We start from the raw sequence: 13975 nt of genomic DNA on the forward strand, positions 1-13975 counted from the left end.
GTACTGCCTGCCAATTTTAAAGGACCCATTAACCCCTACTCCGTTTCCTCTCTGCCAACCAGTTTTCTATCCATCTCAATACACTTCCCACACAATCCCATGTGCTTTAATCTTGCACAATAATCTTTTATATGCGACTTTGTCAAACAGTTTCTCAAAGTCCAATATAGCACATTAACTGGCTCCTCCTTGACAACTCCACTAGTTACATCTTCATAGAATTCCAACAGATTTGTCAAACATGATTTCCACTTCATAAATCCATGCTGATACTGTGATTGCTTTCTAAATGCTCCTCTGTAAAGTCCTTGATAATGGATTTGAGAATTTTCCCCACTACTAATGTTAGGTTAACTGGTCTACAATTCCCTGTTTTCTCTCCAAACCCTTTTTGAATATTGAAGTGGCATTAGCTACCGTCCAATCTGCAGGGACTGTTCCAGAGTCTATAGAATCCTGGAAGGTGACCACCAATGCATCCACTGACAAATATTACAATATCATATAATGGTAAATGAAAAGCTGATAGTGATGATGGTGATTTTTTGAGGCACAAATTTCAAGTCATGCTTCTTGATCAACTCTGGTTTACAATTCAAAAAAAGAAATGAGAAAGGTCCAGGTAATTAGGGAGAACAACAAATGCTGACCTTGCCAAGAGATGCTCTCATCCATGAATAAAAAGCACGGAGTACAGAAAATAATTTTTTAAAAAAAGAGTGGAATACTGGCTTCTTATATTTAAGGATGAGCACAGAAAGAAGCTGAGCTCAGGTTATGGCAAGACATAGCACTACTCAGACACACCTGGAGTACTGACAGCAGTTCTAGGCATCACACGTGAAAAAGATGTATTAGCCTTGAAGACAGCGAGACTTAGATTTCCTCACATGATAATTGGAATCCATACAGATTACTGTGCAATTACACAAATTAGGATTGGATTGCCTGGAATTTAGGAATTTAAGGATTGATTTGTTGCAACTTTTCTCAACAGTTATGGAAACAGTCGGGCTTTGGGAAATCTAGGACACTTTTTAAGGAATGAAAATAGAAAACAATTCCACAGGCCAAGAATAACAGAAGCTTGGAACCCTCTTCTACAAGTAGCAACGTCGACCACACCATTCGTTTAACAGAAAATGAAGATGGATGGATTTTCAGGATCCAAAGGTATGAAGGGATATGGAGCAAAAGCAGGTAGAGAGTTCAGTCACTAATGATTTACTATGATGGAACAGGTTTACAGGAGTAGAGGCCTATTTTTGTTCCTGAAAGTCCCAGTTTTCTCAACGTGACAGAGGGACATTGATATTTTGTTTTAACTTGATGAAAATACTAAGTAGCTTGAATACAGACAAGTCTCTCTCTCTCTCTCTCTAAAATGAGATTTCCTGAATACTGCACTAGAAATTGGGCACACCTAACTTATTGATGGAAAAGTGGTGTGCTTATTTAAGTGTTTATTCAGTTGTTAAACAAATAACACTTTACTACATTCTCTTCTCTGACCCCCATCTTAAGCAATGCATTTCAAAGCTGAAAATAAAATCATTCTTTATAAAAAGTATGGTGAGGGGATAGAAAATGTGGTGAGGCAAAATTGCACTAATAAAGCAAAATGAGCAACACAGCAAAAGTCAGCAACTCATCTTATATAGTGGTTAATATATTGTATATAAAAATCACAGAATCTCGACAGTGCAGAAAGTGGCCATTTGGCCCATCGAGTCTGCACCAACCCCCTGAAGAGCATCCAACCCAGACTTAGGCCCTTCATCCTATCTCCTGAACCCCACATTTACTATGGCTAACACACCAAGCATGCACAACCCTGGACACTATGGGACAATTTATTTGTGACCAATCCACCTAACATGCACATCTTTGAACACCACATATTTTGATATCCTTGGACATATGTATGCTGAAGATCAATTTCAATCAAACTGTTCCTTAAGGACAGTAAACAAGGGGCTTGATTCTCCACAGCAAAAAGAAAAAAATGTGAATTTTCAGCCTAGATTCTATGTTCAAGTCTCAAAAGTGGAGTTTCACCTCAGCCCATAGTTTCAGGTCAAAGTTCTTAATGCTGATAATAATTTTGAAACTTTCACTGGAGAAAAGATAAATTCCTGCAGCAAGCCCGTCATATGTTTGATCAGTATAGAGGTCCAGGTTCTAGTGGCAGCAGCTACATCTCTTATCAAAGTGATCAAGCAAACTTTTTCATAATAAAAGTGAAAACAATTAAAGTATTGGCCACACATTCGAATGAGGAGCAGTAGAAGACCTCTTTGCATCTCTGGTCAATCTGTTAGCTTTCATTAGAGGTAAATGCATTCTTCACTCAAGTCTATAACCAATTCTACCCAATTTGTTTAATGAATGTTTGTATAACTATATTTTTGGAAAGTTAAATTTCTAATGTATCAGCAGAAACGACCACCAAAAACAATGTTTCTAACAATAGTTCAATCACTACTTCATATTGATTGTGTTATTTAAGGTTTTATGAATTATTTAAAATAAATTCTGTGACCAGAATAGGGAGCAGTATATCAACCTTAAAAAAAGCTTCATTATTTCAATGTTTTCATGTATACATCTCGGTATTTCATTCCTTGATCCGTGGGAAACTTGATTTCGCAACATCTGTGACATGACTATGATTTACTCACTTCCAAACAACCAAAGTTAGACACTTTCCAGGCTGATACCTCTCGACCTGAACAAGATCGCCCCAACGTTCACGTATTAACATTTGCACCTGAGAGTGTAAAACTTCCAATTGCAGTGACAAACAGAATGAATCTGAAATAGTAGGTTAAGGAACACTTGAAAAGAAAACACTCGAAAAGAAAACACTCAATCAAAATACAATAAATTGGTGCAAAGTGTCAACTCTTCCATGTTTAGTAATAAGAAAATACGCATATATTTTGTATAAATATTAAATACACATTTGCACATAATGATGATTAACTCCAGGAACGTCAGTTTTTAGAAAACAGAGCAAATCAAGGTGGTGGAACAAGGAGGACCATGATCTATCAGTTGCAGATTCTGATCTCATTTTCCAATCTTATAGATAAGATATTTCTACATAACAGTAAATTGAAATAAATTCCAAATTTTGAACCAAACAAAAATATCACTAAAAGCAAATAGACTTTACAATTGAACTATGACTCAAGGGAACCTGAAAAAGTCACTTGCCATTGGTGTATAAGTCAGGAGTTAATATGTTTATGTGCTCACTTGAGCAACAGAACTGAAGATGGAAAAAGCCCAATGAAGATCAAAAACACAAATCCTGCCAAAAGTATAGATGTAGCTGCCAAGGCTTTTGGAAAGAACATTATCACAGGTTTTTTAAAATTCATATGTGGGATCTGTGAATTGCCAACGATGCTAGCATTTACTGACAATCCCTAATTGCTTTGGGAAAACTGGCACAGAGCTACCTTCTTGAATCATTTGTAGTTCTAGGGGTAGGAATACACACTGCACAGTTAGGAAGGAAGTTTGAGGATTTTTACTCAGCTAAAATGAAGGACTGATGATATAGTTCAAGTCAGGATAGTCTGGGTATTACTGCTGGTGTCTTTTAAACACTTGTGGTCACTAATATTCAGCAGAATTTCACATTCAATTTGGCGTAATCACGAGGCAAGTTAGAAAGTTTTCATTCTTGTCAACTTTAGACAATCAAATTGTTCTTACTAATAACAATGTTCAGACAAGAATTTAACAAAAGTTCGGCTTAAAAATTGCTAAGATTGTATACTATTAAGAAGTTGGATACGTAAACAGTTGTACATATCTTGCAGAGGCTTCACATCAGCAAAGAGTCTGGACTGTACCAGTCGATGGATGAAATTGATCTGCATACTATGAACCAAAGCACGACCATCTGAAATAACAGTTTCAGACACATTAGAAACTACTAAGCCATCATGAGCATTAATATAAAAAGCTCAATCTGAAGTTTTCAAAGTTACAAGAAAAACATACTTCGAGATACGTACGAAATTCAAATTATGTACTTTTTCTTCATGGTTCGTTCAATTTCTAACTTTGTGTAATATTCTTGAATAATAACAAAGTACAGTCAATTTATTAGCATCAGAAATGCAGATACCTCAAAAGGGTCAAATGTTTAAGCTCCAGAGTTGATCAAAAGGTAATACTCATTGGACTAACAGCTTACGTATTCAGGGTTCTTATGGTGCAGGGGTAATGTCCCTATCTCTAAACCAGGAAATATAGGCTCAAGTCCCACTTGCTTCAAAGGTACATAACAACATCACTGAACAGGCAGCTTAGAAAACATCACAGCAGCCTTGGAGGGCGCTGTTATGGTATGGTGTTAATGTACTTGCCTCTGGACCAGGAGGCCTGGATTCAAGTTCAACCTGCCCCTGTGATGTGCAGTAATATCTCTGATCAGGTTAATTGTGGCACAATGGTAATGCCCTTAACTCTGGAGCCTGGATTTAAGACCCAGCTGTTTCAAAAGTGTGGAATAACATTACTGAACAGTTTGATTAGAAAATAAGAAACAGCTTATGTATTAAGGCTCTTGTGTTGCAGTGGCAGTATCACTGCTTCTGAGCCAGAAGACCCAGGTTCAAGTCCCACTGGTCACCTCACACAAAAGTTATGGCAATGGAATTTCCAATGCAGGAGGATTTGAAATTTTCCTTGTGGGAGAAAATGGGAAAAATTGTCTCTTGGCAAGGGAAGCTAAGGTAATAAAGACGACTGGGGAAAAGTACCAACAGCTGTTCCAATTCTGACTTTTGATGTTGTTGATATAATGTTCTATTTGTTGAAGACCATGAAGGAAATGCAACATGTAAAAGGGACTCAAAATATAGAATGTTACATAGATACTTGGCTTTTCTGGGATAATGTACTTACAGTCACAGACCAGTTTTTACAGAAATGTGAGAAAATGGTGAGGATATTACCAATTTAAAGCAGAAGAAAAAAAAAGAAATCTCTCAGCTTAGGTGGGTAGATATCATCATCAATTATCAACTGTTTCATTCTGAGAAATGCCTCTACAGAATAACTGTTGAAATTTCTAGAAGGATGTCTCACAAGGTAATAGTGGAAATCTGAAATGACATTTTTCATCCCTTACGTACTTGTATAAATGCAATCATATCTTTAAAAGGAAGTCTGTCAGAGTTCGAAGTGCAGCTTAAACAAACTGCAGAGCTGACTGATAGCAGGTGATGCATAATGGAAGAAGGGCTCTTGTGGTGCAGTGGCAGTGTCCTTGCCTCTGAACCAGGTGACATGGATGCAAGTCCTAACTGTTTTGGAGCTGAGTCATAACATCTCTGAACAGGTTGGTTAAAATGAAGAGATTAGGATACTTGTGGCAATGTGGTGGTACTCCTAGATTCCCCATACTCAACACTCACCTGCTCCAGGATTGTGCAGTAACATATTTTAACAGATTGATGAGAAAATATCTAAGAGATAATGATTAAGGCTCTTGTGGCACAGTGGGAGTGTCCCTACTTCTGGGTCAGAAGGTCCAGATTCAAGTCCCACCTGCCCCAGATATGTGTCAGAATATATCTGGACAGGTTGATTGAAAATGTTTAAACAATAGGGCTTTTATTTTTGTTATTGTTGCACTGACCCAGTGGACAAGCTTGTCAATTCCTGGCTTTAAAAAAAAAGATGCACACTCTTACAACCATAGTGGACTGTAAACACCCAAACTCATCTGTGGTCAGCAACGAGGCGGATCAAGCCTGGTTAATATTTGGGAGACTGCCTGGCAAATACCAGATGCAGTAGGCATTTGGGTGAGTTTGCAGTGGCTTTTCAGACAGAAGTTAAGAGCTTTTGTAAGTAGTCTCATGTTTCTATGTCTGGGCTGAGAAGGTGGGGTTCAAATCCCAACTGGCCCAAATATATGTTATAACATGTCTGAACACATTAATTAGAAAAATCAAGGGCTGGGCTCTGTGACACTGTCTCAGGTAGTTTCCATTTGTTATGTGGTTAGTTAGGTAATTAAGCGATTTCACGTTATGTTCTCAAAATATAAAGTAAGAGCTGGGTGCTTGAGGGCTCTGTTGCAGAAGTGTAACAAATGGTGTGCCACAGGGATCAAAGCCAGGGCCACAATTATTTCCAATATATATTAATGACTTGGAAAAAGTCTGTGAATGTATGATCCTCAAATTTGCAGGTGATGTAAAAATAGATAAGAAGGCAAGTGGTGAGGATGATGTAGTCTGCAGAGTAAGGTAGACAGGTTTACTGTGTGGGCAAAAACTTTGCAGATGGAATATAATCTGTGAAAATGTGAGGTTTTAGATTAGATTACATTACATTACAGTGTGAAAACAGGCCCTTCAGCCCAACAAGTCCACACCGACCCACCGAAGCGCAACCCACCCATACCCTACATTTACCCCTTACCTAACACTACGGGCAATTTTGCATAGCCAATTCACCTGACCTGCACATCTTTGGACTGTGGGAGGAAACCGGAGCACCCGGAGGAAACCCACGCAGACATGGGGAGAACGTGCAAACTCCACACAGTCAGTCGCCTGAGGCGGGCATTGAACCCGGGTCTCTGGCGCTGTGAGGCAGCAGTGCTAACCACTGTGCCACCATGCTGCCCATAACTTTGGCAGAAAGAATAAACAGGCTGAATATTATTTAAATTGAGAAAGACTGCAGAAAGTTACAGAACAGAGGGATTTGGATGTCCTAATCGATGAATCACAAAAAGCTAGCATCCAAGTTCAGCGGTTAATAGGGAAGGCATTCGGAATGAAGTATAAAAGCAGGAAGATTTTGCTAAAATTATACAAGGCTTTCGTCAGAACACAACTGGAGTTGTGCCACCTTTCTAAGGAAAGATATGTTAGCACTAGGGCAATCCAGAGACAGTTACCAAGCTGATACCAAGTATGGGGGGAATGTGTTGTGAAAAAAGGTTGAGTAGGCTTGACCGGTACTCATTGGAATTAGAAGAATAAGAGATAACCTTATTGAAGCATACAAGATTCTTAGGGGACTTGACGAGATAGATGTGGAAAGTTGTTTCACATTGTTGGAGAGTCAAGGACCAGAGTGCATCATCTCAAATAAGACAGTAATGAGGATTTCCATCTCTCAAAAAGCAGTGATTCTGCAGTCTCTTCACTGCAAAGAACTGCCAAAGCTGGGTTAATATATTCCAGGCTGAAATAGACAGATATTTATAGTCGGTTCTGATATAATGCGATGGTTCTGTTCTCGTGCGATCTCGTGTTAAGAAAATCGTGCAATAGCCACTTTGTTTAAATTAATGGGGCCGGAATCGCGTGAGAGCCAATACAGGTAAGCAAAGTTCACATTCTACAAATAACAGGCTAAATTCTTCTATCATATTAAAGCCAATTCAAGTTGAAGAAACGTGTTAGAGCAGAACCAACCATTTTCAGTACGGGAATCAGGTTATGGGGTAAAGGCTGGAAAGTGGAGTTGAGAATAATCAGATCAGCCACAATCTCACTAAACCATAGCAAAGCAGACTTAATGGGCTGAATGGCCAAATTCTGCTCCTACGTCTTATGCTGTACCTAACTCTAAGCCTAGAAGCCCAGACTCAAGTTCTATCTGCTCCAGAGGGGTGTGTAACATAACACACAAGAGATTGATTTAAAAAAATAAGAGCTGTGTTCTTCTGCCCCTTTAATTGAGTGTTCAGTTATTATAGTGGTAGGTATTTTTTTAAAAAAGGCTAGGTTATTTTAAAAGAAGGCTGGGTTCTTTCTCAAGGGCCTTATGGTTTTGTATCTCTAGGCCAGAAGATTGGAGTTCAAGTCCCACCTGCCACTAAGGTGTGTCATAACTGCCTGAGCCAGATAAATTAACAAAAAGAAAAGTTTCCCTAGTGTGGAGTTGGCTACTGAACAGTGAAAGGCACTAGAAAGGAGAGGCAGAAATTGATGAGTTAAACTATAGATTTACAATAACATCCTTGTATATCTGTCTTTTCTTGCCTAATTCAACGTGTATTGATCTGCTAAACAAGTTCCCAGCTAATCAATGACATATAATGTTTAGCAAAAGACATAAAACCTTTAAACTCAAACAATAGAAATCAAATACCTGTTCATTTATCTCAGTACATCTACATACTATCATATGAACATAAATCATGAATAAGTTTTCAGTCATTGAGCTTAGTGTTTAAGTGATATGATAAAAATTTGAAAATCAGTAGAACATGCCTAGGAAAAATACTTAAAAACATATATTTTACAGATTATAAACATTGTAGATGTTTATACAGAAACAGAAATAGAATGATTGCTTACAAAGGAAATACTGGAATTAGCAACCAAGCCAGTACCAACTAGGAAATACAAGACTGGGATGATGTTTCGTTTGACAAAATCCAAACCACAGAGGTAGGCTGCTGAAGTGTAGCATAGGATGCTTTCAAGCAGATATGCTCAAACAAAGAATGTTTTACAGTCATTTCTCATGGTATTGTATTGGCTCTTGTGTATAAAATTCATTATTTCATGAGCTGGTATGTTGTCTAGGAGAGCAGCTGAAAGTCCAAGCTCACTGAAATGGAGAAGTGCCATTCCTTATTAAGAAGGTGAAAGTTCTCAGGATTCATCAAGAAGTTATATTGGCCCAGATCATATTTTAGTATAAAGTAGTAATTGACAGATTACTTTGAACATAAATTATTAACTCATGCTAGCCCACAAATTACCTCCTGTTTCCTTATCTTCAACTAGTATTTCCAGTTTGAGTAGTCGCCAGGGTATTTCAGGATCATCACCCATCACTGTAAGTGTGGCTTCAAATTCACCTTCAACACGGAATTTCACACGTCCATTGGCTTTGCAGAAAGTACAAATATTTTAAGTTCAGAATTTGAAATTTTAGAAGAACACTTCCTAACTCACACCTGACTACAACATGTACTGAACTCTCACTATCAGGTTGCAAATAGAAGCTTTCTTAAACCCAAACTCATCCCATGTGAAACAACAATGATGGTGACACCATATTTTTCAACGGCAGTTCCGTTCACAGAAAGCAAAAGTTAAAAGTTTAAGGATTTAAACAGTGACAGCTACAGGTTCCTGCAATAATGGGTCTTACATGGAACTTACATAAACTTAACTGAAACCAAACTGTACAAAATTCTTACCAACAGTAAGGTTTGCCAGCTGTGGAGGAAGGTCTGTTGTCACCAGTCGATGTCTCAGAATCTGATTAAGCTGATGAAGTGTGGATTGTTTCTCACTTTTTGTAATTGGATTTGGAGGAATGATCTTATCCTGTTGACAATGCGAGCATTACAAATTTCAGAACTATCCGTCATGATTTATTTAGAAGCCATTGTGTTGAACATCAATTGCAAATGCAAAGAATCAGATTGTTGTGTTTGCAAGTCTGATGCTCACAATTATTACAATTGTGAACCTAGTTAGTTTAATGAAAATGCTGTTTCTCTCCGTACATCCATGTTAAAAAAAATTACTTCAGTCAAAATATACATTGCGCATTAACTTTGCTTCATAGGTGAGTCCCACAGAAGGCTGGACTTTTATTTACTCCAATAGTGAAATGATTACTATATTGCCCAGTGTCTTTAACTTCAGCCCATTTTTTTATCCTATTCTCAAATGCATTTTTCTTTCCTTTTATCTATTAATGTATTTCTCTGTTAAAATCTGCCTTCACTGATGCCCTGGTAGGGCATTTCATGTACAAAAATACATAGAAAAAAAATTCCTAATATCACCGGTTAATATTTTAATGAGAACTAGAACTTATATCCTTTGTTACAAACTTACTGATCAGTGAAAACAGTTTCTCCCTTTTTAGTCAAAAGTCTTCATTATTCTGAAGTCAGGTGAAAATGTGCAATCTAGTTAACAACATCCTTAACTGATAAGCTACTAACACCTTAAAAAAGTTGAGTCAGTTAATTTGTGGAAAATCAGAGTTTGAAATAAACAAATTACAGACAGAACTTCACTGTAATAAATACGTAACAATCCTGATCTTATGAGCTCAGGCCAGTAGCTCACCCGAATACAAGTGGGCAGGCGAGGATACGACCCTGTTGTTAGAACATCAATAGCAAATGGAATTGCAAAACTTGGCAGGCGTGCATGTACCAAAGCATCTCTTGCTAATGATGCCATTCGATCAGCAGTGTCCACAAAGATGAATGCCTGCTGATCTAAGAAATTTGATATCATCTACATGCAAGAAGAAAGAAGAATTAATAATGTTGTGGACAGGGCAATCAAACCATACAATAACATTGCAAAACAACAAAAATGAAATAAGGAGCTACTCTCCAGGTTTGTGCCTTTCAATCTAGTGACAGCTAAAGTCACCCAGAAACAAGATTAATTGAGTTCCCCAAATAATCTAAACTAAGAAATTTAAAACAAGTGGAACTGGAGTTTGTTAGTTGTCTAAACAGGAGACATAATGGGAGCAGGTCACCGAAGTAACAGCAGTGACCATACTTCAGAAGTATTTAATTGGTTTCAGGACGGTGTAGTTGAAAACAATGCTATATAAAAAGGTAAGGTTGCAGGAAAATGACCAGCTTTCATCCTTTTAAAGGTGCTATCAATATATTTCACCTGTGATCAGTGTTATTTAATTGTACACTGGATGTTTCTGGTACCCAACATCTACAGAGGAAAGCCTTAAAATGTTCAGCAATTGTTCAGTTACCCACTAAGAACTAACCTCTTGGGAGTGAGGGAGAAAAGAAATCTGGTTTTTGAAGTCTCCACATTGGTTTGCCTGGTGTTGAGGTTTGAAGGCAAGTCACCCCATTACATCACTCAATATCTTAACCAGCAGTAAACTGATACCAAGACACTTTCGACAACTACTCAAGCAAACTGCCTCACTGCTGGGAATGTGCTTTTTTTTGGAGCAATGATTCTTTCCAAACAGCTTGTGGGATTGGCAAGTGAATTCTCTTAAAATTCAAGTGGTGTTTCAGGAGGAAGCCGAGCAAGGCTCTGCACTGGCAAGTTGTGTTGGTTCCACTTAACATGACTTGTATGCAAAATTAGAGGTCATAGAACATGGAAACAGACCCTTCAGTCAATTCATCCAAGCCGACCAGATATTCTAAATTAATCTAGACCCATTTGCCAACATTATGCCCATAACCCTCTGAATCCTTCCTATTCATGTATCTATCCAGATGCTTTTAAAATGTTGTAATTGCCTCCACAACTTGCTCTGGCAGCTCATTTCATACACACACCACCCTCTCTATGAAAATGTTGTCTCTCAAATCCCTTTCCATAAGTCTGGAGTGATAATTTTTAAGTTCCCTTTTAGGGACAGTATGTTCTTAATATCACTCACACAAAATCTCCTCAGTAAAATGTAGAAATTCTAGCAGCTTTGCTTTGAGATGGGGGTCAAATGACACCAGTGATTAAAAACATGTTGGATACTTCCAAGCAAAAAAGTTTAAAATCTGTTACTTTTTCATTCAGATAAACATCAATCTAGTAATATATTCATGAATCTTTCCATTCTTACCGCACATTTTTCCACCTTTCCAGCATTGCTTGCCCATTTTACCAGTGCGAGCAGACGGACAAAGAGTTGACGCGTTCGACTAGCAAACTGAACAATCTCAATTTTTCTGCGGAAAGAAACCAACACTTTTGTAAGCTTTGCAAACATCATCACTTTCAAAAACAAAAGAATATTTTCATGTATGTATAATATGAACAAGCTTTACCATTCTAGATTTTTACACAAACTATTTATTATTTTTGCAAGTGGTCAGCCGCAGTGGAGGAGTAATGAGGTAGTAATAGTAATGGGGTAATTATATGGAATTGCAATTTCCCCAACATAAACTGCAATAGTCATAGTGTAAAGGGTTTAGAGGGGCAAATATATATTCAGCAGAGCTTTTTATGCCAATCTATAGAAGGTCCTACAAGGGCTCGCACAGTGCTATATCAAACTCTGGGAATGAAGCCAAACAGGTGATCAAGGTGGTTGATGGGGGACATTTCAGTGAGCACTTCATACCTGTCCTCACTTGGGAGAAGCACAACCCAAGTACAGAGTTTTGGGAGAGAGACTGAGCAGATTGATGCAGGGAGTGAAGAGGCATTGGGGGTTTTGGCAGATGTAAAAGTGGACAAATCACCAGTTCTAGATGAGCTGCATCCCAGCTATGGGAGGAGAAGGAAGAAATTGCAGAGATTTTTAATTCCTCTCTAGTCACTGAGAAGGCAGAGGACAGCTCATATGTTCCACTTTTCAGCAAGATGGTGTGTATAATCCAGGGAATTACCACAAAGTCTCATCATTAGAAGGGAAACTACCAAACATTCTAGAAGAGAGAATTAATCTTCACTTGGAGAGGCAAGGTTTGACCAGATATAGTCAGCATTGTTTTATAAGAGCTTTTTTTTGGCGGGGGGGGGGGGGGGGGGGGGGGTATGCCTAACATATTTGATTCATTTTTGAAGTGGTGATCAGGTGTGCAGATGAGAGTAGAGCAGGTCATGCAGCTTAAATGGTTTGGAGTAAAGTCTTTGACAAGATATCACATGGGGAACAGATAGAAAGCTAAAAGCACCCGGGATCCAGGATGCAAGTTGGCAAGTTGGATCAGAAATTGGCTTAGAGGTAGGAAACAGAGGGAGGTAGCAGATGGCTGTTGATGTGACTGGTAACAGGTGTTCTGTGCTATACCACTGGGATCAGTGCTGGGTCCCTTATTGTTTGTGATAAACAATTTAGATGAGAATGTCAGGGGCTGATAAGTAAGTTTGTGGATGACATGACAATTGGCTGGATGTTTAATAGTGAGGAAGGTGGTCTGAGATTACAGGAGGATATAGATGGGTTGGTGAGATGGGCAAATCAGTGGAAAATGAAATTTGATCCTCATAGTAGCAAGGTGATGCACTTTGGAAGTAACAAGACAGGGAAGTACTCAGTTAATGGCAGGACACAAGGAAGTTCAGAGAAACAGAAAAATCTTGGAGTGCTTGGCCACAAATCCCTGAAGGCAGCAGACTGGTTAACAGGGTGTTAAGGTGACATGCGGAACACTTGCCTTTATCAATTATAAGATCAGGGAAATTATGTTGGAGCTGTACTTAACTGTATTTAGGCCACAGCTGGGGTACTGTGCGCAGTCCTGGTTGCACACTACAGGAAGGATGTCATTGCACTGGAGGGGGCACAAAGGAGATTCATCAGGATGCTGCCTAGTTTGGAGCAGTTTAGCCATGAGAGGCTGAATAGGCTGAAGTTGTTTTCTTCTGAGCACAGGAAGCTGAAGTGGGAATCTGGGATTGCCCCTCACAACCTTATATGGCTCATAGATAGGATGAACAGGAAGCTGTTGTCCCCCTTTGAAGGGTCAATAATGAGGCAGCATAATCTTAAGGTAAAGAAATGCATTGCCTTGGTGGGTTGTAGTGAAACCTCAACCTTTAAAAAGGTACTTGGATCAGTACTTGAAATGTCAAGGTTATAGGCCAAGGGATAGAAATTGGTTTTATGGTCGATAGGTGATGAGTTTTGTTTTATCAGTGCAGACTTGTCGGACCAAAGGGCCTATTCTGCACTACAAAACTCAAATTAAATTGAATTCCACATTAAAGACAATGGAATAACTTACACTACAGCAAGCAATACTGTCAAAAGGCAATCAATAGTAACCCTGGTAACAATGACTCAAAAATGTCACAGTAACAAACCATAGCTTGCTAGTGGGCTCCAAATTACAAAGGCAATTAAAAAGAAAACTTGTACTATTTGGAGAACCTTACTTAGAAAAAGATTAACAAACAGTGACTTTAGCAGAAAGGAATGAAGACAACGATCAGAGATTTGACAAAGAGATAACCAAAAAGTGCATACAGCTAGAAGACTGATTTTCAGCAGCTGTTCTGGATCA

The 13975-nt window shown here is 38.5% G+C and overlaps 1 protein-coding gene across 1 annotated transcript in view; it reads right to left on the reverse strand.

Annotated features, from left to right (window-relative positions):
- Positions 1 to 13975, reverse strand: part of med14 (mediator complex subunit 14) — a 101794-nt gene that overhangs the window by 72344 nt on the left and 15475 nt on the right. Inside the window, exons 3-8 of the mRNA XM_072585143.1 lie at positions 11584 to 11689; positions 10089 to 10262; positions 9203 to 9332; positions 8759 to 8887; positions 3809 to 3916; positions 2682 to 2814 (exon numbers count right to left, since the gene is read on the reverse strand). Coding sequence (XP_072441244.1) covers positions 2682 to 2814; positions 3809 to 3916; positions 8759 to 8887; positions 9203 to 9332; positions 10089 to 10262; positions 11584 to 11689 — 780 coding nt within the window. The remainder of the gene's footprint in view (positions 1 to 2681; positions 2815 to 3808; positions 3917 to 8758; positions 8888 to 9202; positions 9333 to 10088; positions 10263 to 11583; positions 11690 to 13975) is intronic.

Source organism: Chiloscyllium punctatum, chromosome 15 (assembly GCF_047496795.1).
Source record: "Chiloscyllium punctatum isolate Juve2018m chromosome 15, sChiPun1.3, whole genome shotgun sequence".
In the NCBI taxonomy this organism is placed as follows: domain Eukaryota; kingdom Metazoa; phylum Chordata; class Chondrichthyes; order Orectolobiformes; family Hemiscylliidae; genus Chiloscyllium; species Chiloscyllium punctatum.